Here is a 22444-nt window from a genome sequence, read left to right as displayed (position 1 = left end):
ATTGTTATTTAATTTTGGCGGCCATTTTAAAAAGCGCCCTCAATTGCCTCTCGAAATCTTCACATTAACAACTATAGTTAGTTATACTTTACTCCTATCATTACCTATTCAAAAGTTGGTCAAACCTACCTCTTCTGTGCTTATTTTATTCATATATATGTAGTTTATTGGATTTTGGCGGCCATTTAAAAAAAAAGCGCCCTCACGTGAAAGTTCTCAGGTTACGCCTCTTTTACCTCACATATTCTGATTCCCCATAAAAAACTGGTTTAGAAAAACCATATGAGAATTTCTACCTCTCCAAGTGGCACCTATCTCAATTATAGCCTGGTCTACTTGTTCCATTTAATATTAATACATACAAAAAAAAAAATCACCAAAACTCAAACTAAAAATTTCTAATACCGTAAATCTGAAAGGAAAATGAAATAAACTGTATAACAAATTAATTGAAAATAAAAGAATTTAGACTTGCACAACACCAAACATCTCTGAAAGCATACATATGAGATTTCCCTCATCTATAATGTTCATCTTCCTCACGAGAGCTGAAATAAAAGTTATAACAATAGCGCACCGTCTTTTGGATGAGACGTTTAAGTCGTTGGTCCTGTGCGCATTATGGCCCATGAGCACTTTAAAGAATGCAGTGCACTTTAGAAAAGAGTAGGGGGATTGTCTCCCGGTGTACTGCTCAATCACCACCAGATGGACCCCCCCTTCTAGACTAACGTGGGCTATCCTTTTTTGATTACACTGAATAAATGCAATCCAATCTAATCCACATTTGTGTGCTGTGTCCATATATGGGCATCATGATGTCATATTATACCCAAATTTGAGCATTGGATTTATTCAGTGTAAACATCAAGGATAGCCCGTGAAAGTCTAGAAGAAGACTTATTTCCAGTGGGGTCCTTTTGTTGGTGATTGGGCAGTACACCGGGAGACAATCCCCTACTATTTTCCGAAGAGTGTACTGCGTTCTTTAATGTGCACATGGGCTATATTGCACAAGAGACCAATGGCTTAAACGTCTCATCCGAAAGACGGTGCGTTATTGTAACTTGTATTTCAGCCCTCTAGCTGAAACACAAGGAGAGGCAGCGATGGGAATTGAACCGGGGACCTAGAGATCTCCACAGTTCAGTGCACACACAGTGGCTACCACCAGATTAGCCGAATGAGCTAAGCTGCTCTCTAGCATATCTCATTTGTTTGTCACAGAAAATTTGATAGTGAGGACAAAACATATACCTAACATGGTTTTAGTTTATCATTGAAAATATAATGAAATCTGTTGTCAGACTTTAAAGGAACTTGGTGCGACTGTTGAACTCGTTAATCTCGGAACTCAAGAACTTGGTGGTCAAACCATTGACCTTCCAGAAGCTATACTTGGTAAGTTTAACTTTACATTTTTTTTTGTGGATTTTTGGATGATAAAGCATCAGTAAAAATATGATTTCCTTTTTTTGTTCTCTTCCTCAAAGGGGAAAAACCCATTCTCCTCAATAAACCATTCCTACCCCATACTACAGCCATCCCTACAGAACACTGCCTCAGACAACCTTTTGAAGTGAATTTCCTGTTTGTTTGCATTATGTTTCCTGCTGTATGTATTACATCTAACAATAGTTACAGAAAATTCATTGAAAGAATGAACATGCAACTATTATCAGGGAAAGTGCTTACAGTATGTACTTGAAATTTTCAAATTTATCATTAAGAAGCTACAATATTAACTCAACAAAATATACAGAGCAAAGTGCAACCAAAGAGGAAGTTTAACGCATAAACTACAACAAAAAATGTAATATAAATAAATTAGACAATACTGTCTACAAGAAAATAAAACAAAACATTTATGATGATACAGAATTGTACAAATATGAATTGTTTGCTATGGCGCCTTCGGGTGCCTTGATCATTTGTTCAGTGTAGTAATACACAAAAATTACTCCCCCTTTCTGAGCCGCCTTCAATATCATTTGCACTGACTTCACAGACCAAATTACTATTTTATTGATGTATTTTTTATTTAAATTAATTATATTTCTTATCAAATAAGTAAATTTCATCACTTATACTATAGAATGAAATTAATATTCTATATAAAGCCACAACAATGAACTTGCCTCCAGACGTTTTTGAGCATACCATTACAAATTATATTTGTGAATTAGATTTAAAAAAACATAGAACACAATTATGTTTCGCATGAAATGTATTGTTTGTGTTTATTGGAGTTTGTTTTTTTTCTATAGGCACTCTAGGATCAGATCCAAATAAGAAAACTGTCTGCATATATGGACATTTAGATGTACAGCCAGCCAAATTGGTAAATAATTTATTATTTTAAGATAAATACTGACAGATATATGGACATTTTGTGGTATAAATAGCATTTTGTTTTGCTTTTGTTGCGCTATTTACTTAGCACTTTAACATCACAACAAAACAAAGCAAAGTACAACAAATTGCAGACAAAAACAAAACAAAACAAAAAAAAATTAAAAACACATCATAAATTTTGGCTCTCTACTATAAGCTCTGACTGAAAAGAAAGTGTTTGATTAGAAGTGAATCAAAAGACAATGTTTCATTGGCTAGAAATGTGTATTCTTGTATTTCATATCCTAAACTTTTAGCTGCACCCTTTTCCATAAAAAATACAATATATTAGAGTATGGTACTGTATTATCCAAAGAAAATAATTAAAAGTCTCTGATCCAAAAGGCTAGTTTAAATGAAAAGTGTATTCTTTTTCCTTTTCTGGATAGGCTGATGGCTGGGATACTGAGCCATTTGTGCTGACTGAGAAGGATGGAAAGCTTTATGGAAGAGGTTCCACAGATGACAAGGGACCAGTGTTGGCCTGGATCAACATGATTGAAGCTATGCAGGCCCTTGGCCAGGAAATCCCCACCAATATCAAGGTCAGTACAGGCACAAATATTAATTTAAGAGTGACTTATAGATTGGTCTATAATTGATCACTTTATAATATGATTAGTGATTAAATTTTAAATGATTGATTTATATATATTGGTTTGTAACTGTTGATTGGTCAATACATTATTTATATTAATAATTGGTTTATAGTTTGTTTATGATAATTCATTAGCTTGATTGATTATATATATTGATTTATAAAAATTCATAGATTCATCTTTAATTGATATATTAATTATTGAGGAGTTAATTGATAATGATTGATAAAGAATCAACCAATCAATCTTTGGTATGACCAAATTAAATACAAATTAGTTTTTATATTTAAAATTTTTATATAATTATATTTGAATAATTTTTTTTTTAGTTTTGCTTTGAAGGTATGGAGGAGTCAGGCTCAGAAGGACTCGATGATCTAGTGTTTTCCAGGAAAGATACATTCTTCAAGGTAAAAAAACCAAACTATTTAAAGTTTCTTTCACTTTAAGTATGCCAGTAGCTTTCAGTTTCTAAAACAATTTCACAAATGTAAAATGTGTTATGTTTATAATTCCTTATATATATATATCCCTAAATTGGCTGACAGTCATATTATATTGTGGACTTTTTTAATCAAAATGTTTTTAAATCAGCAAAATCTAAATTGTTCTGTCGGAAGTTAAGGCTAGACTTTTTATACCAGGTTTAGCGAACCTGCTGCCCGCCAATAATGATGATTTTGAATAACAATAAAATTTTATTTTTGGCTACTTTGTGCCCGCTGCTGCCTTTAAATCCTCAAAATTATGATATATTTCTTCCTAATTATATAAATTTAAAGCATTTAACCATCCCATTACTACACTGTTTATATTCACCAAAAAAAATATATTTTTATTTTCTCCTCCGTCTGGATGTTGTTGGAAAACCTTTTTGTTAAATAAGAAAACAAATTTTTTTACCCACCCCCCCGACAATGTTTAAAAAAATAAGTTCGCGAAACAAGGTATAAAAAAATTCTCGCCTAACTATTTAAATAATTCATTGAGAGTATGAAGGTTCCAGGTTTTTTAACATTCTTATATTTTGATGATGTTTTGTAATATATATAATACAGTATTTACTGTTACATATACTGTATATATATCCCTAAATTGGCTGACAGTCATATTATATTGTGGACTTTTTTAATAAAAATGTTTTTAAATCAGCAAAATCTAAATTGTTCTGTTGGAAGTTAAGGCAAGACTTTTTATACCAGGTTTAGTGAACCTGCTGCTCGCTAATAATGATGATTTTGAATAACAATAAAATTTTATTTTTGGCTACTTTGTGCCTGCTGCTGCCTTTAAATCCTCAAAAATATGATATGTTTATTTCTTCCTAATTATATAAATTTAAAGCATTTAACCATCTCATTACTACACTGTTTATATTCACCAAAAAAAATATATTTTTATTTTCTCCTCCGTCTGGATGTTGTTGGAAAACCTTTTTGTTAAATAAGAAAACAAATTTTTTTACCCACCCCCCCGACAATGTTTAAAAAAATAAGTTCGCGAAACAAGGTATAAAAAAATTCTCGCCTAACTATTTAAATAATTCATTGAGAGTATGAAGGTTCCAGGTTTTTTAACATTCTTATATTTTGATGATGTTTTGTAATATATATAATACAGTATTTACTGGGGTTTTTTCAGGATGTTGACTATGTGTGTATCTCAGATAATTACTGGTTGGGCAAAAAAAAGCCATGCATCACCTATGGTCTAAGGTAGTGTTTATGTTGTAGGTTAGTTATATAATAATTTAAGTACCAGTATGTTTCTTTAATGTTTAATTTTTACAATAATAGTATTACATTTATAAGTGAGTTTACTAGCTTATCCTTATAGCTCAGTTGGCAGAACTATTGAACAGTATTGAGGAGTCGGAAAAAGGCAGACAGCCTTGAAATTTAGTTACATGCAAATATATTATAACCATAACATGTTTACACATTTTACTTAATCAAATAAAGATATTTAATAGATTCTTGTTAACTAGTTACTTAACTAGTTATGTATAAATAGTTAAACTAGTTATATTAAGTATAACTAGGCCTAGTAGTTTAACTAGTTATACCAAAGATAATAAATAGCAGTAATAGCAATAGTTCACAAGGCATTGTGGGTACACGGAGAGCAATTTTACCGCATCCGCATGGCGGCGCTATATAGCAATAATAAAGGCGCTGCTCTTGTTCGTTTGTTTCCTTTAGTTTCTCCACTTATTAAAAAGCTCAAATTTTACCTCATCCGCAGGAGGGCGAATGTTCCATCGATTTTAATGCAAATGCGCGGAGCAGCTCATTCTTCTGCTATTTAAGTTCTTTGGTTATACTTAACTAGTTAAACTAGTGTTCTTTTTAAAAAGTATTGCAAAAATTATAAAGCTTTTATATATTATAAGATTAATTTTTTTTATATATTTTAGAGGTATTTGCTACTTTTTCATTGAAGTACAGTGCGCTGATAAGGATCTGCATTCTGGTGTCTTTGGTGGAACAGTGTGAGTCATCTAAATAAATCTCTGTCCACACTATCAGGTCTTATGTGACAAACATGTTGTCATTTTGCCCATATATGGACATGATGTTGTCACATCACACCCATATATGCATAAAGCACAGATATTTGTCACATAAAACAATCAAGAATATCAAGTTTTACGTGACAAGTGTGTGTCATTTTGCCCATATATGGACATGATGGTGTCACATCACACCTATATATGCATAAAACACAGATATTTGTCACATAAAACAATCAAGACTATCAAGCTATCAAGTTTTACGTGACAAGTGTGTGTCATTTTGCCCATATATGGACATGATGGTGTCACATCTCACACCCATATATGCATAAAGCACAGATATTTGTCACATAAAACAATCAAGACTATCAAGCTATCAAGTTTTACGTGACAAGTGTGTGTCATTTTGCCCATATATGGACATGATGGTGTCACATCACACACCCATATATGCATAAAACACAGATATTTGTCACATAAATCAATCAAGAATATCAAGTTTACGTGACAAGTGTGTGTCATTTTGCCCATATATGGACATGATGGTGTCACATCACACCTATATATGCATAAAACACAGATATTTGTCACATAAAACAATCAAGACTATCAAGCTATCAAGTTTTACGTGACAAGTGTGTGTCATTTTGCCCATATATGGACATGATGGTGTCACATCACACACCCATATATGCATAAAACACAGATATTTGTCACATAAATTAATCAAGAATATCAAGTTTTACGTGACAAGTGTGTGTCATTTTGCCCATATATGGACATGATGGTGTCACATCACACCTATATATGCATAAAACACAGATATTTGTCACATAAAACAATCAAGACTATCAAGTTTTACGTGACAAGTGTGTGTCATTTTGCCCATATATGGACATGATGGTGTCACATCACACCTATATATGCATAAAACACAGATATTTGTCACATAAATCAATCAAGAATATCAAGTTTTACATGACAAGTATGTGTCATTTTGCCCATATATGGACATGATGGTGTCACATCACACCCATATATACATAAAGCACAGATATTTGTCACATAAATCAATCAAGAATATCAAGTTTTACGTGACAAGTGTGTGTCATTTTGCCCATATATGGACATGATGGTGTCACATCACACCTATATATGCATAAAACACAGATATTTGTCACATAAATCAATCAAGAATATCAAGTTTTACGTGACAAGTGTGTGTCATTTTGCCCATATATGGACATGATGGTGTCACATCACAACCATATATGCATAAAGCACAGATATTTGTCACAAATCAATCAAGAATATCAAGTTTTATGTGACAAGTGTGTGTCATTTTGCCCATATATGGACATGATGTTGTCACATCACAACCATATATGCATAAAGCACAGATATTTGTCACAAATCAATCAAGAATATCAAGTTTTATGTGACAAGTGTGTGTCATTTTGCCCATATATGGACATGATGTTGTCACATCACACCCATGTATATGCATAAAGCACAGATATTTGTCACATAAAACAATCAAGAATATCGAGTTTTACGTGACAAGTGTGTGTCATTTTGCCCATATATGGACATGATGGTGTCATATCACACCCATATATGCATAAAGCACAGATATCACATAAAACAATCAAGACTAAAGTTTTATTTATGTGAAAAGTATGTCATTTGTCCATATATATATATTTCACAAAAAATTGAGATATTATATATATATATATATATATATATATATATATATGATGGTGTCATATTACACACATACTGTATGCATAAAACACAGATATTTGTCACATAAAACAGTCAGGACTATCAAGTTTTATGTGACGAAAATGTGTCATTTGCCCATATATGGGCATGATGTCATATAATCACAGATATTTGTCACATGAAGCAAAAAACTTGATGATATATTAAATGAATGAAAAGAAATGGTCACCACAGACAAATATTTTTAATTTTTTTAAATTATAATTCGTATTTGAGTGCATATTTTACTGTCAAAACGGTTGGCTACAAAGACTTTATTAATCTATATAACATGATTTTCATTCCATATTATTATGCAATATTTGTTGTTTATAGTCACGAGGCAATGGCCGATGTGATTGCTTTATTGGATACTCTTGTTGACGTCAATGGTAAAATACTGGTTCCAGGTGTCAACGATACCGTCGCTGAAATGACCCCGGAAGAAGAAGCAAAATATGAAACCATTGATTTTGACAAGGTAACTAGCCTAGTTTCTGTTTAAATATATATATACAGTATATATAATAGTAATGATCTGGTAGATAATCTAAATTGGTTTTCATGTGAAGTTGAGAATTCTTTGTATTAAAGCAGGTCATATTAAAAATTTCTTAAATATTGAATGGGAGTTTCAAATAGTTTTATGCCAATTTAATTCTATCTTTTAGGAAGATTATAGAAAGGATATTGGAGCCAACAGATTGATGCATGACACCAAAGAGGCACTTCTGATGCATAGGTGGCGCTATCCATCTTTGTCCATTCACGGTAAAATTTTACTATGTTTAATAATAATAGTTTCTTGTCTAAGGTTTTACTTACATCAGGACATAAATCAATATTTTTAGAACATGCATTAAAAAAAAAATCTAATAATGGTGTCAACTTTTCATCTTTGGATGGATACACCACCCCCACAAAACATTGTTTAAAGTAAATGAATATTATATTGTTGATGTTTCAATCCTGCAAATAGACTATTTGATTGATGATTGAATTTATCTGGTGTTTTCAAAACATAAACCTCATCAAATTTTAAACAACAAGTATTCTAAATTAACATTAATAATCAGTTTTGTTAGTGGTATTAATGATGGCTTCATTATTTAAAAAAAATATCATTTTATTGGGAATATGTTGCCATTATACCTTAACTTCTTTTCATTATTCAGGTATCGAAGGTGCATTTTATGAACCAGGAGCGAAGACTGTCATTCCACGTAAAATAACTGGCAAGTTTTCCATTCGACTTGTCCCAGATCAGGATCCAGATGTGATCACTAAACATGTTCTTGACCATCTTAACAAGAAACACAAAGAGCGAGGATCCCCCAATACCATGACGTAAGCCAATCACCAGTTTATTTCATATTTTAGTGTATAATGGTCTAATAGTTAAGCTAGTATTCACATTAATATATCTATTACAGTATTAACATCGGCCAGAATTGAAGTAATATGTTGTTTTAATATTAAGTTCTCTATCTGCTGGCTCCTGCTTTTGGAGATTCTTAGCTTTCTTTCTTGTCACTTGAGCCTTTGCGACTTAAATTGACTGCAAATGGTTCAGTGATGTGTGTGGTGTTCATATGTGTTTTGTATTCTGTGCCTTGAGCATTATTACAGTGGATGGTCTTGCTATTGCTGTTGCTACAGCTATTACTATTACTCTTGCTATTTATTGTCATAATTACTGAATATTTATAAATAAATATTATTGTTGTTATATAATTTATTATTATTTAAATATTTAGTTTGCAGTGTTTCTCCCCCAGTCCATCTATGTTTCATGGTGGTAAAGCTAGGTGTAAGGTTATTGTAATTATTTTGTTATTAGGATTTTTAAATGTTGTTATTATTACACTAATATTAATACTGATTTGAATGTTTTTCTCTCCCAGTCCATCTATGTTCCATGGTGGTAAATGCTGGGTGTCTGACTTCAATCATCCTCACTACCAAGCAGGTGCCAGGGCTATGAAGACAGGTAACCTTCGTATTGCAAGCATTTATTTCAACTTATAGATCTGCTTTCTTATTCCTGATGTATTAAAAAAAATATTATTTAAGTATTTTGAGTGTGTTGAGCTACAAAGTAAGTTATTAAATCAGTTGGATTTGTTTCAATATGTCTTATTAAATAAATCTGCTCATATTTTTTTTTGTAGTTTATGGCGCAGAACCCGATATGACTAGAGAGGGCGGTAGCATTCCAGTGACACTGACTCTCCAGGAGGCAACAGGAAAGAACGTTATGCTCCTACCCATCGGAGCTTGTGATGATGGAGCGCACTCACAAAATGAAAAGATTGATAAATATAACTACTTTCAAGGGGTAAGAGTGAACACATACAGGAATAGATAGGTGGCAAATTACCCCTCTTACCCCTTGTTTTGCGATTGAGTTACAATTGACCAACCTACAAAGCTGTTTCCCCATTGCCATCTACAATATCTTGCTTTTTAGAAATCTTAACATTTTCATCCACATTTTTACTCTAATCTTATTACTTGAAATTGATGGCAGCCATAGCCAATTGTTATCTGAACTATGTATACGCCAGATAAATCTTCAAAAAATATTTAGATAATATTAATAAAAGCACCATTCTCTAAAGTTCTCATAGCCCTTGTTAGTATTTCTATTGTAATCATGTATGTATCGTACATGAAAGAAATACTAACAAAGGTTATAACAAAATTACAATTTTATAGGATTGATATTTTGCCCTACCTGGCGCGTTATTGTACTGAATACTCAGTACATTCCCAAAAATTGCAAGTACTTCAGGCGGGAATCGAACCAAGATCTCCAGATAAATAGTCTGGTGTCACAACCACTAGACCACCAAACTTGTGCTTAATCCGATCTTCAAGTATATAATATCATAGGAGTGTTGTTTTGTGAATTTTTATCATAAAAGCAATTATTTTTGTTTTTCAGATCAAGTTGATGGGTGCTTACCTACATGAAGTGTCACAGCTGAAGTAACGAGTGTATTTGTCTCCGAATATATCTGAATTCCATTAAATGATGATTTGAAATTCCATTCTTCAGTCAATGATTTTTTTACTGCTTTCATATGTAATCAAAATATAAAGGAATCAATGGTCATAACCAAAATTTGAAATTCCAGACTTATTACAGTATTAGCATTCAATTAAAAGAAGTGGTTTTTATCAAGAGGAAGTACATTGCCAATAATACTACTCCATTTCAGTTTCTTTGTGTAGACAATTTAATCAGCTGAAAGCATAGCGAAATATAAAAAACTTATTTTATGAACCCAGTATAATCAGCATTATAATCTAGTGGAAAGAAAGAGAATTAGAATTAGTATAGAATTTGTGAGGAAAGATAAATTGAAAAGAAGGAATAAATTTAGAATTGGTGAAGGAAAATAAATCACATATTATCATTAATGAATCGTTTAAATAATTTCTTAAATTCACTGATTGCCCAGGTATCAGTAGCTTAAATTCACCAATTACCCAGGTATCCAGTAGTAGCACTAACAGGGGGTATGGGGAAATATCTCTGAACAAGACACCCTTGATGTCTGACTAAAAATATTAACTACGCTGATCTAACAGCATAATATTTACCAACCATATTCACCTTTCTTTAACTCCATGAGAAGTTAGTCTAGGGCTGTGACCAGAGGCCCTAATTTCCCCCTTGGTTTTGGTGTTCCCTAGGCTTGGTATCCATTGTTGGGAAATTCCTGGAGCCACCACTGTCAGAGAGTATGGTGGGGATAAGCCTGCACTTGAAAGATTATCCCTGTTGCTCCCCAAGAGCATACACATAGCTTTAAACATCTTCCAAAAAACGGGGCACTACAGTAACTTGCATGTCAGCCTGCAAAAACTCTCTACATTATCAAGTTTTGTTATGTCCAAAGTACCTGTGATTTACTTATATATGGGTGTGTTATATTATCAGACTCATATATATATATGCAAACAAAAAATAGGGTAGTGTGGATCGTGAATTAGCAATTGTGTAATTAAAGTTGTTTGTTGGTCAAGATAAGATAATATTTGGTTAATACAGCTGCAACTGTTTAAACTGCACACATTTTGAATAATAAAACTGGTAGATGAACTAAATATAGAGCAATTATATACTGCTGAGTTAGTACATGAAATATTCTGATGTAAATGTATTTTGACTACAAACTGGTAGATGAAGTAAATGTACTCAGTCTAATTATGCAAATGATGTTCATACTCTAAAATAAAAAAACCATTGTGACAAATGTATTCTATATCTTTTATATTGTTACATACATCGTCATTAGCGTGAAACGTTATACAGCATTTTTATTTGTAACTTCATCATTTAAATTCTTGATGGAAGCCCCTGGAATGTCTGCTGATATAAGCATTTATAAACAGAGCACATTTTAGAGACGTGAAAAATAGACCAAAGCTAGTAGTTTCTTGCCAGAAAAATATTTATTTTTTAGGCCTACCCTTTCTACATTAGCAAGACTTCTCAATTGCAGATCATTTCTTTCTTTATTTTTATTTCTTCTTTACACTGGGAAAATCTGTTCAGTAGCATATCTGCTGTTCTCCCACAGGGTCTTACCTGTATTACAGTACTTTTTGTTTTTTTAAGTTAGCTAGCCAAGGGCATCACCATGTGCAACGAAATACAATAAGATTTGTTTAGAAAGCTCCCACTAGTAGCTTCTTCCAGCTTTGGAATCCTGGGTGAAGGGAGACAAGCACAGATAAAACCAAATTCACAGCAAGGGATCTGAACTACAATTGGTGCAACAACTCGGCTTAATACTATTATTGATTGACTTTCGTCTAAAGCCGGGTATATGACTGATGTACGACTCTGCTCCCTGTGCGTGCTAGGCAATGAGATACTGTCTGTTGATTGTTGGTGGCAGTTTGAAAAAATTGTCATTAAAATCGTCTAATGTTGTGTTCTCCATAGAATCACATCTGCTGAGACATTCAAATGTAGCGAGTCTCTGGGTATTTCAAAAGTGGGCCAGGCAGCCTTGAAATATTCCAACAGATGGTGGGAGTAGCAATGAATTAAAAAACAAAACTGCATTTTTCATCAATCTTGTATATATGTCTGTAGAGGGCTCCTGCCAAAACAAACTTACTGGAGCTGTCTTTGTTTTGCCATGATACTGTACGTAGACCTGGTTGACTATAATATTGTTAAATTGTATTCAGTCCTTCACATTGGCTATCTGTCAACACATACTTTTTCTGTGCTAAATAAAAGTTTAAAAAGTTCAGTACTGTACTCCAATTCTTCCTGTGAAGCAAAACAATACAATTTAATTTAGTAAAAATTATAATTTACTTAAGTAAATATAAATAATAAGATTTTTATTATACTTATTAAATAATTACAGTAAATATATATATAGTAAATAAAAATTATTATAAATTATGGTACTAATGTAAATATTGTACAGTATATGAGAATTTATGGAGTACCAACCTGAAATTCTTCTTTTCCTTTTAACATCTTTTGTCTATCCTTCAAAAGTTTATGTAAATTTAAATCTGGTGTTCTTGCATCTGATTGGGCAGGCTCATGATCTTGAACCAGGGTCAACAAGGTCAGCATCAAATACTCATGTGTGTTGTCATGCTCAGTCTGCAGCATCCTGACCAGCTGTTCTACCACGCCCATCTTCTGTACCACATCTGTAGAAATGCAATGTAAAGCATCATCCGGAAATCAAAGCAAATGTAATACTAATGGCAAACAGGAGAGTATTCCCTCTTAACATCGGTTGTCAAAACCTGTGCTCGCCCTGATACCTAGCATCTTACCAAATGTGCCATCATGCTCCGGTTGGCTTGAGCAGCATCACAGCAGTTATTGTTAGGCCGGGCAGACATTGCGCCAATGGTCATCAACAACACAATGCAATGCCACGCATGCACTAAGGATCGATTTCGCTTACTGAAATGCTCACAGAAAGTAGAAATGGATTTGTTATGACCATCGGCCAATGCAGTGTGTGCTTTGCTTTAGTCATGTGCTTTTGTATTCCTATTGGAATATAGTCGCATTTGGAACTGCCATTTCTAGAGGTGAAGACCCTCTTGTAAAGCTTCTATTTTTAAAGATTAATCTATTGGAGTTAGCAATCTAGTCTTCTTCCACTTGACAATTTACCTTTGTGTTTTGGATCCATTCTGAGTATCGCGTTGAGGAGGAATGACGCCTTGATGCGTAGCTTTGTTAAACTTCCTTGCATTGCTCGTACAAGGTAAGAAAATCCGTCAAGTTCACTGAACTCCTCTAAACACTGCTTATGATCTCGTACCATACCTGATTATTTGTAAACAACAAAATCATAGTAGCCATATATTTTTTGCATAAGGATTTGAACGCTAGACCTTTTGACGATATTTATCACTAAGCATTTGTCATTAGAGCAATGTGGAAGCATGTGCCAGAGGTGCCAGAGCTACAGAGCATTGCGCTTCCAATAAAAAGTTCAGGGTTAGAGTCTTAATCTGAACACTTGTGTTTTGGGGCTATTTATGTACAGTCTTGAAAGACTGCATTTTTGGGGAGATAAGGGAAATCATGAAACCAGCTGTTGACACAGACTACTTACATGAGAGTGCATAGAGGGCTTTGATCTTGACAATGCTGGCCTCATCTCTGTCTACCAGCTTGAACAATAGTGGCATAATTTTGTGGTTAAGAAGCACAGTTTGGCTATAGGGATTGTTTTGTGATACCATGGCGATCAATTCTGCTGTGTTCCATTGTACTTCTGAGTTGGGGTCTGCTAGTAGGTCTTTTAGAATTTCAGTTCCACCAATCTTATGAAAATCTGGAAAATAAGATAAAAATAAGGTGTTTTTTTTAAAAATCTTATTATTCATTTTTCTCCTGTGTCTACAATTTGCTGGTATTTACAAAGTAATATTTGATAGGTTTGAGTAATCACAATTAAGTCGGTAAAGGAGGAGAGGTACAGAATCTATATGAATGTGCTGTGATGACATTGATGTGAAAGATGAAGGAACTTGAGTATTTTTCCATACCAGACTACTTTTTATAGTTCTTTTCTCATTTTCTATTTCTACCTCAATAATATAGCTTAAAATGTATTATTTAATTAATTATTTCATTATGTCGCTTTACCAAAGACCCTGCTCAGGAAGTTACAGATGATACAAAATAGTGCTGCTCGTCTTGTGTGTCTAACGAAGTGTAGAGACCACATAACACCTATCTTGCATGAACTACACTGGCTTCCAGTGAAGGAACGTGTCACCTTTAAGATCTTGCTTCTCACTTATAAGTCTCTTCATGGCCTCGCACCGGTATACATTGATGATGTCCTTACCCCACAAACCTCCTCTCATAGTCTTCTTTCTAATTCACAGAATCGGCTTGTCCCTCCTAAAGTGAACACCATCTCATACGATGACCATGTATTATCTTATGCAGCTTCATCACTTTGGAAATCTCTTCCAGAGTGCATTAAGAATGCACAGTCAGTGACCATTTTTAAGAGTCAACTTAAGACATATTTGTTCTGTAAAGCATTCCGAGATTAATTTTTCTATTTTGTCTTGGTTGGATTTTTGTTTTCCTTTCGATTTTATTTCAATGTACAGCGCTTAGAGATTTCATGACATTAGGGACTTTATAAATCCAGGATATTATTATTATTATTACAACATATTTTTGCAGTAAACATGCTCAATGATTAGATAACTCATTTTGATGGGTAAAAAGGGAGGGGTACAGGTGCCAAAATAAAGGACAGTGAGCACTCAAGTCCTAGCATGAATCTTTAATACCACATATTTGTCTGGTACCCCTCTAGAATACACAATTGGGCCAATCTTTGGGGGTCAGTTTATACTATTATACACTACAGTATTAATACATGTAACTCATTCCATTCAAATGTAGTCAACAGTTCCATCTCTCACATGCTTCAAATCAAATCATGACTTGATTTTGATTTATTTGCATCTCAAAAACAAACATAAAAACTTTTACAATGAAAAAAGCATTAAAAACATTCAATTAAAATTTGTTTGATAAAAATATTTCAAATTAAAGTTACTAAGAATATAAGATTCAATCTTAAAATATAGTAAATCATTAAAAATTCAAGAAAAAGTTTTGAACCAGCAAGAACAAGAACAATAAAACGCATAAACAGCAGGATAAACAAAGTGAGATACAAGAATAACCCATGAAAGTCCTGGTGTAGAACTCAACAAGGAAACAGACAATAAAAAGAAACAAGAGAACAAAAAAACAAGCAGATGACAAAGATTAACACTTAATAATCTAATGCACAAAGTATACAATAACTTATTCATTATATCTTGATGTAAATTTCACTTTATCTAATCATAATTATAAAACATGAGGTGTAATAAAAAATGTTATTTTTCCAAAAAATTCTCACCAAGTTGATTTTACTATAATGGAATAAAAAAAAATGGAATGAATTTCAAAATAGTTTAAAGGAAACTGAAAACCATAATACATTTAAATATTTAATTAAAAAACATTTAATAAAAACAATTTTTTTTTTTTTAATGTTTATATTTGCTTCTCTTTCTATTATATAGATTGATGACCCCTATGGAAACAAGCTCATAGAGCTTATAGGGTTATCCTCTTGACCTCATTTTTGTGTGTTTTTATGTACTTGTTTTTTGTTGTGATATTATAATAATGAGGGCAATAAATAATAAACAAACAAAGAAAAATGTGATGCATCCCCTATGAGTTTTAAACTCCTTGAAAACAATCCCTGTATACTATACTTCTTTCAAGTGTATACTACTAGCTTACCACTTGCATTGTCGATGGTTTGGCACAATTCTTGTAGTTGCTCTAAACACGCTACTTTCACAGTAGTATCATTTTCATCCGCACTGCCAAGTAATGGTTTAATGTTATCAACAGTTTTCTTCATTTCTTTCGCTTCATCACAATATAGATCGTTGAAAACATTTCTCAAAAACTCTGTTCTCTACAAACAAGAGACAAACAAGCAAGATAAATCAATTAAATAAAAATTGAATTATATATTTTAAAAAACATTACTTGCACCAATCTGTAATACTTTGCTTTTACTAAGAGAAATTGAGTTGTAGCTTCCAATTCCAGGGTCCTGGGTTCAAATGCATTCCAATCTGAAGCCTTATAAGGAGACTTGGTTTATGTAGGTAGAGCATCTTGTGTGTAGATTAAAGATTCAAAATGTTTATGCATCCTCAAACATGGATTTTAGTATACACAATCAAACACAAATGATTCAAACATTTAAATAATTAGAAAGTTAACATGTTTAAAACTGTTTGTCTTGTACTTGTGTAATTCTGTTTCTGGCCTTTATATATATATTTGCTGTTGGGTGAAATGAAATAAAAATAAATAAATAACAGAATATATTTACTGAAGTATACAATTGTTAATATGTTTCTTATCTTGTCCACTTTATCATAATATATCTTTAGTAATATATATTTGTGGTTTGTTTATATATTATTACGCTAGTCTGATTAGACTTTTTAATCGCTTTCCTTTATATTTAGACATTGTACTGGCCTACCTCTTCTGACATTTCTTCCCTCTCATTTGGTACATCTCCTGGGACTGTATTTTCAACTGCAAGCTGTAGCACACCAGATAAATTGTTAGGTTGTTGCCCTCGATCTCTCCTTGAAGTCATGGTTTACGGTATCTATCCTGGGCCCTGCTGGCCTAAAAAATTAGGATGCCAGTCAATTCGAGAGGATGTCAGTTCGAGCGGATGTCAGTTTGAACGGATGCCAGTTCGAGTGAATGCATTTAGTGCGAACTACAACAAGGAATTTATCGTCGCCCTATTTTTGTATTTGTTTTAAATGCAAAAAATGCTCTGTGCACTACAGTTCTGAAATGTTTTTTGTACTTTTTGATAATTATTCCATGTTTGAATTACAGTCTTGGTAAATAGGTAATTAGCGATGGCCGCTAGAAAGCACTTAGGCCCTATATTTTAAAACTATAGAATTTCGCATGTAGAATTTACAGTTTTTGTCTCCAGTTAGTTAAATTATATAGTGTTGTAACAGTATGATTTACGAATTAGGCCATTTGTAAATGAGAGTAACTGTAATTGTAATTTTTATTGACGATAGAAATTTAAATTATTTTTACGTATATGGTATCAGAAGGTGCACAAATCATTGGTGTATAGTAGTAGTGTGACACAGGGGCGGATCCAGTGTAGGGGACACGGGGAGGCACGTTCCCCCCTCGTCTTGCCACTAAATTTTAAAATGTCAGTGCATATTAATGTTATGTGCTACTTAACTTATCTATTCTGAAACTGTTGTGCCCCCACCCCACCGTTTGAAAAATTCTGGATCCCCCAGCCCCTGTGACAAGACTATCAACAGCACAGTAATATTACTGTGATGTGGCCCACAGTGGAGAAAATTTTCTCCACTGTGGGCCTAACCTTGAAAATGTAAAATCGAGTTCACATGGCATTTGGGGCTATTTATAGTTTAGTGGTTTTATAGATATAGGTATACATTACCTGAATTCGAATTGTTCTTTTGTTAAAAATTGGAATTTATATGACAAAAAGTAATTCAAAATTCCCGCAACTAATCGGCAAAATTTCGATAGAAACGGTGACGTCATTGAAAAAACGTCATAGGAAAGGCAGCTCTCTGATTGGTTGGCCTCCATATTCGTGCCGTAGTTGAAAAAAAATACGAAGTAAATTGAGCTTAAAAATAAAACATAAGTAAAAAATGATACCGTAACTTAGATTTATAATACTAATGTAATTATTAAAGTAAAGATTAGTACTAAAAATATTATTTTAAACCTATTTTTACGTTATGACAACGAAATGTACAGCACGAGCCACTCATGTAAACAAAACGAGAGGCAAACGTAAACATAACAACGACGGTAGGCGATCTTCTTGTGTCTTGTGATGATAATATGGATGGTTCGAATTTATTTATTACGAAGGCAGTTTAATATCGGTATGTAATGTCGGGTTTTAGTAAGTTCTGCTTTAAAAATAAATTTCAGACTAAGCCTAGTCGGTGTAAGAATGATGTTTTTTACTTAAAGCGTATAACATGTATATTTAGGCTACCGGCCGCTCTCTCTCGTCGCGGTCAGACTCAGGCCGACACACCCTGGTCCTTCGCTAGGCTAGGGCTGGTCCTTCCTAGGCCTAGCTAGGGCTAGGCCAGTGTACAGTATATAATTAAGGTTTAGCCTAGCCTAGCCAAATAATACGCAGCGTGAAATTACGATCATAGTAATTGACACTACTAGGCTATTTCATAGCCAATGATAATAGCCTATTTCTTTTTGTCAGAAATTAAATGTCAGAAAATCAGCCCAAAAGCTTATCTTATTTCTGTGGGTTACGCACCGCTGATTCGCAATGTTTGTCATCACTTCAAGATGTCTACCGATTCGTGAAAAAGGCCTATTGAATCATTTGTTTGATCATTGTTGAGATTGCTCGAGGCCTAGGCTAGGTTAGTAGTAGGCTAGCCTAGGGCCTAGGCCCTCTACCTGGGCCTTGTTGGCCTAAATTAAATATAAGCCTCAAGGTTTAGGTCTAAATAAATATAGTATAATAACATTTAATATGAAAATAGGCTCCTACCTATGCTAGCTAGGAAGAACACCTAGGTCTAGCCCTACATATAACCAAAACATGATATTCGTATTGTAAAAATCACCACCAGCCAAACTAGGCTTGCAGTCCGTAGCCTAGGACATATCTAGGCAGCTACAGGTAGATATGTGTCAGCCCAAGGCAGGCTATCATTGTTAGACTGACTAGGCCTGGTCTTACTTTAATATATGCACTTGTCTAGAAATTCCAATTATTGTAGACATTAAAAATAGTTTATATCTCTGACACTAGTGAATCCTAACAGTAAGATTTATTTTTATTTCATTTAACTCAAAATCATTTTTAATTCAAATAAATTTATGCAAAATAGCTAATAGTTTTTAATAACATTTTAATATATTTATATTGTCTGTGCTAATGTAATTTAAATTCAGTGCACATTTTTTAATCAATCATAATAGAGGAGTGTCTGGTTTACTTGCAGGTAATTATGGAGCCTATTTCAGATGAAGAGCCAAACTTAAATTGTGTTTGTCATGCGGTGCAAGACATTGCGACGGTTGAAGATGATAATGTCCGAATGTTTACCGATACCACTTGGAAAACATTTCTGGAGTGTGTAAGCAAGTGGGAGAACCTTGATGGTGTTGAACAATTCATATCAAAAAAATGTAGTGGGATAGTGCGTGAAATAGTGGTTATCACCGCAAATGCTACCAACGGTTTACAGATAAACTGCGAATAGCACAAGCAGAAAAGAGAGTGAGCTTGGTAAGCCTAAGATTTATCTTGAAGAGGTAGCTGCATGCAGCTCAGAATTTAGTCAAGGAACATCAGATAGTACAGAAAAACGATTCCTAAGATCATGTACTGATAAGGTTTTAACCTCAGTGGCACGTAAAAGTGTACATGTTTTGCCACCAATTTGTATCATTTGTTTAAAGCAGAAGAGCAATAGTGTGACACGATGTTATGAAAAGCTGATATCATGTGAAACAGATGGGAAATCATTATTGAAAGCAGCAGAATTGAAAGGTGATGAGGAACTCCTCATACAGATACGTGGAAAAGATATGGTAAGCATTGAAGTAAAGTACACAAATCTTGCTACTGGTCATACACACGTTGTTTAACAACCAAAGAACTTGAAGGCACAAGAAGGTCCCATATATATATATATATATATATATATATATGCAGAATCTTTTCACAAGTTTACTTGTGATGTCATTGACAAGAAGATTATTGAATGTGGTGAAGTTATGCGCATGAACACCTTAAATAAATTGTTTGTCAAGACCATTCAAAGCACTGAAGGAATGTGTCACTTTGTGAAAACAGTGACAATATGCATGAAGTCTTAATTTTTATGAATGTAAACCAATCATTATTTTTTTTTTAGTCTTGTAGTTAAAACCTTTAACAGAAAATGTTTAGTTTTTAATTCAGTGCTTTTACATTGGACTTGTATGGTGGGTGGCATATAGAGTATGCATACTAAGCAATGATTTGTTATAAAAAAACAAAATGTAAAATTTTATGGATGAGATACATTTTACGAAAATTCTGATCATTGATCTCATTTAGGTCATTAGTATGCAACAAATCCAAGATGTTTGGGTACACTATGCTATTGAATTTAGGTTATATTAAGGTTTATAAAGTATAGATCTTTATATGTAGGCCTATGTACTAAGTACTGTGTGATTTTAATAAAACAAAAGCTAAATCCATACACAGCCTTCTGTATAGTGTCTGTACACAATTGGCTTCCCAAATCGTGTAAAAATTGAATTTTATCCTGATTCTGACCTCTGACCTAATTATTATGCAAACATTTTTCATACAATTTTAGTGAATTGAGTTATATGATGACATACATAATATTCATATGATATACTAAGAGTAAATTTGTGTAAACAAAAGACTAGTGATTTTGATGAAAAAAGTTAAATCCATACGCAATAGGCTTCTGTATCATGTATAAAATGAATTTTATTCAAATTCTGTCCTCTGACTTCATTATTATGCAAACATTTATCATACAATGTTTAATAGTGAATTAAGTTAGATGATGACCTATATATATATCCATACTATACCAAGAGTAATTTTTTTTAAACAAAAGACTGGTGATTTTGCTAGAAAAAAGTTTAATCTGTACAAAATAGGCTTCATAATTTTATTCAAATTCTGACCTCTGACCTAATTATGCAAACATTTTTCATGCAATTTTAGTAAATTGCCATTTATATGATAATATCCGTATGATATACTAAGAGCGAATTTGTTTAAACAAGTGATTTTGATGAAACAAGTTTAATCTGTACGCAATAGGCTTCTGTATCATCTATAATAAAAGGAATTTTCTTCAATTTCTGACCTATGACCTCATTATTATGCAACCATTTTTCATACATTTTCAGTGAATTGAGTTATATGATGACCTATATAGTCTTCATATGATATACTAACAGTAAACTTGTTTAAACAAACGACTAGAGATTTTGATTAAACAAAAGTTAAATCCATACACAATAGGCTTCTGTATTGTGTATAATTAAATAAATTATATTCAAATTCTAACCTCTGACTTCATTAATATACAAATATATTTCATATATTTTTACTGAATTAAGTTATACAGTATGATGACCTAAGAGTAAATTTGTTTAAACAATAGATTAACATTGCATTTTATTCATATTTTGACCTTTGACCTTAATTAGTATTCAAAAAGTCCAACATTTTTTGGAGAACTTTTCATTTTTTAATTGTTCACATGTCACTTCACAATATGCCAAGCTTTCATGTAGAGACGAGAGCATCGTATCTCAAATCACTTTCTAGTCTACTTTTCAAGGTTGGGCCCAACCATTCGTCTATATAGTTCAAAACCCACTTTTTTTTTAAAACTTAGCATGTGGAAAGAATAACATTAACAATGACTAAACATTATTTTTATAAATGTAGGTACCCTATGTTTAATAGGCCTTTTTCACGAATCGGTAGACATCTTGATGTGATGACAAACATTGCGAATCAGCGGTGCGTAACCAACAGAAATAAGATAAGCTTTTGGGCGGATTTTTTGACATTTTTTGAACAGTAACAACACGAACGTCCTATGCTACTGCACTGTAATTCATTGGCCTATTTTAATACACTACTAAGATAGGCTTTTCTTTTTCAATCTTGATTTCAGAGGTCAAAAAAATTTTTCAATTTTTTAAAATCATATAGTGGTGTAGACTGGTCTTTTAAGAACATTTTCCTGGAAACATTTTTTTGGATACGACGCCCCGTTATGGAGTTATGATTTTTTAAACAACATGATGTCAGAAAATCAGCCCAAAAGCTTATCTTATTTATGTTGGTTACGCACCACTGATTCGCAATGTTTGTCATCACTTCAAGATGTCTACCGATTCGTGAAAAAGGCCTATTGTAAATTGTTAACCTTATAAATCAATTAAATACAACTTTTTTTATACATAGGCCTAAGGCTATAGGCTTCTCCT

General features: G+C 33.0%; 2 protein-coding genes across 3 annotated transcripts in view; one reads left to right on the top strand and one right to left on the bottom strand.

Moving 5' to 3' along the window:
* LOC117108254 (cytosolic non-specific dipeptidase-like) overlaps window positions 1-11538 on the top strand; it is a 15246-nt gene extending 3708 nt beyond the window's left edge. The window contains exons 3-14 of the mRNA XM_033250226.1: window positions 1308-1401; window positions 2268-2341; window positions 2784-2939; window positions 3323-3403; window positions 4635-4708; window positions 5410-5484; window positions 7612-7756; window positions 7947-8046; window positions 8451-8622; window positions 9180-9265; window positions 9447-9613; window positions 10223-11538. Coding sequence (XP_033106117.1) covers window positions 1308-1401; window positions 2268-2341; window positions 2784-2939; window positions 3323-3403; window positions 4635-4708; window positions 5410-5484; window positions 7612-7756; window positions 7947-8046; window positions 8451-8622; window positions 9180-9265; window positions 9447-9613; window positions 10223-10270 — 1272 coding nt within the window. The 3' untranslated portion in view covers window positions 10271-11538. The remainder of the gene's footprint in view (window positions 1-1307; window positions 1402-2267; window positions 2342-2783; window positions 2940-3322; window positions 3404-4634; window positions 4709-5409; window positions 5485-7611; window positions 7757-7946; window positions 8047-8450; window positions 8623-9179; window positions 9266-9446; window positions 9614-10222) is intronic.
* Window positions 11539-11542: 4 nt separating this feature from the next.
* Window positions 11543-22444, bottom strand: part of LOC117108255 (hsp70-binding protein 1-like) — an 11353-nt gene continuing 451 nt past the window's right edge. The window contains exons 1-7 of one of the 2 annotated variants that reach the window (XM_033250228.1): window positions 17850-17933; window positions 16875-17026; window positions 16112-16292; window positions 13896-14117; window positions 13448-13603; window positions 12761-12969; window positions 11543-12571 (exon numbers count right to left, since the gene is read on the bottom strand). In XM_033250228.1, the coding sequence (XP_033106119.1) occupies window positions 12500-12571; window positions 12761-12969; window positions 13448-13603; window positions 13896-14117; window positions 16112-16292; window positions 16875-16994 (960 nt within the window). In that variant the 5' untranslated portion in view covers window positions 16995-17026; window positions 17850-17933 and the 3' untranslated portion in view covers window positions 11543-12499. Of the gene's footprint in view, window positions 12572-12760; window positions 12970-13447; window positions 13604-13895; window positions 14118-16111; window positions 16293-16874; window positions 17027-17849; window positions 17934-22444 lie in introns of those variants that run through there. The other variant, XM_033250227.1, reaches the window with a different exon arrangement.

The sequence above is a fragment of the Anneissia japonica genome, unplaced genomic scaffold (assembly GCF_011630105.1).
Source record: "Anneissia japonica isolate Jap-2015-1 unplaced genomic scaffold, ASM1163010v1 scaffold456_len727751_cov192, whole genome shotgun sequence".
NCBI lineage: Eukaryota > Metazoa > Echinodermata > Crinoidea > Comatulida > Comatulidae > Anneissia > Anneissia japonica.
The sequence above is the reverse complement of the archived record's forward strand: the minus strand, read 5'-3'. Positions and strand labels throughout refer to the sequence as shown.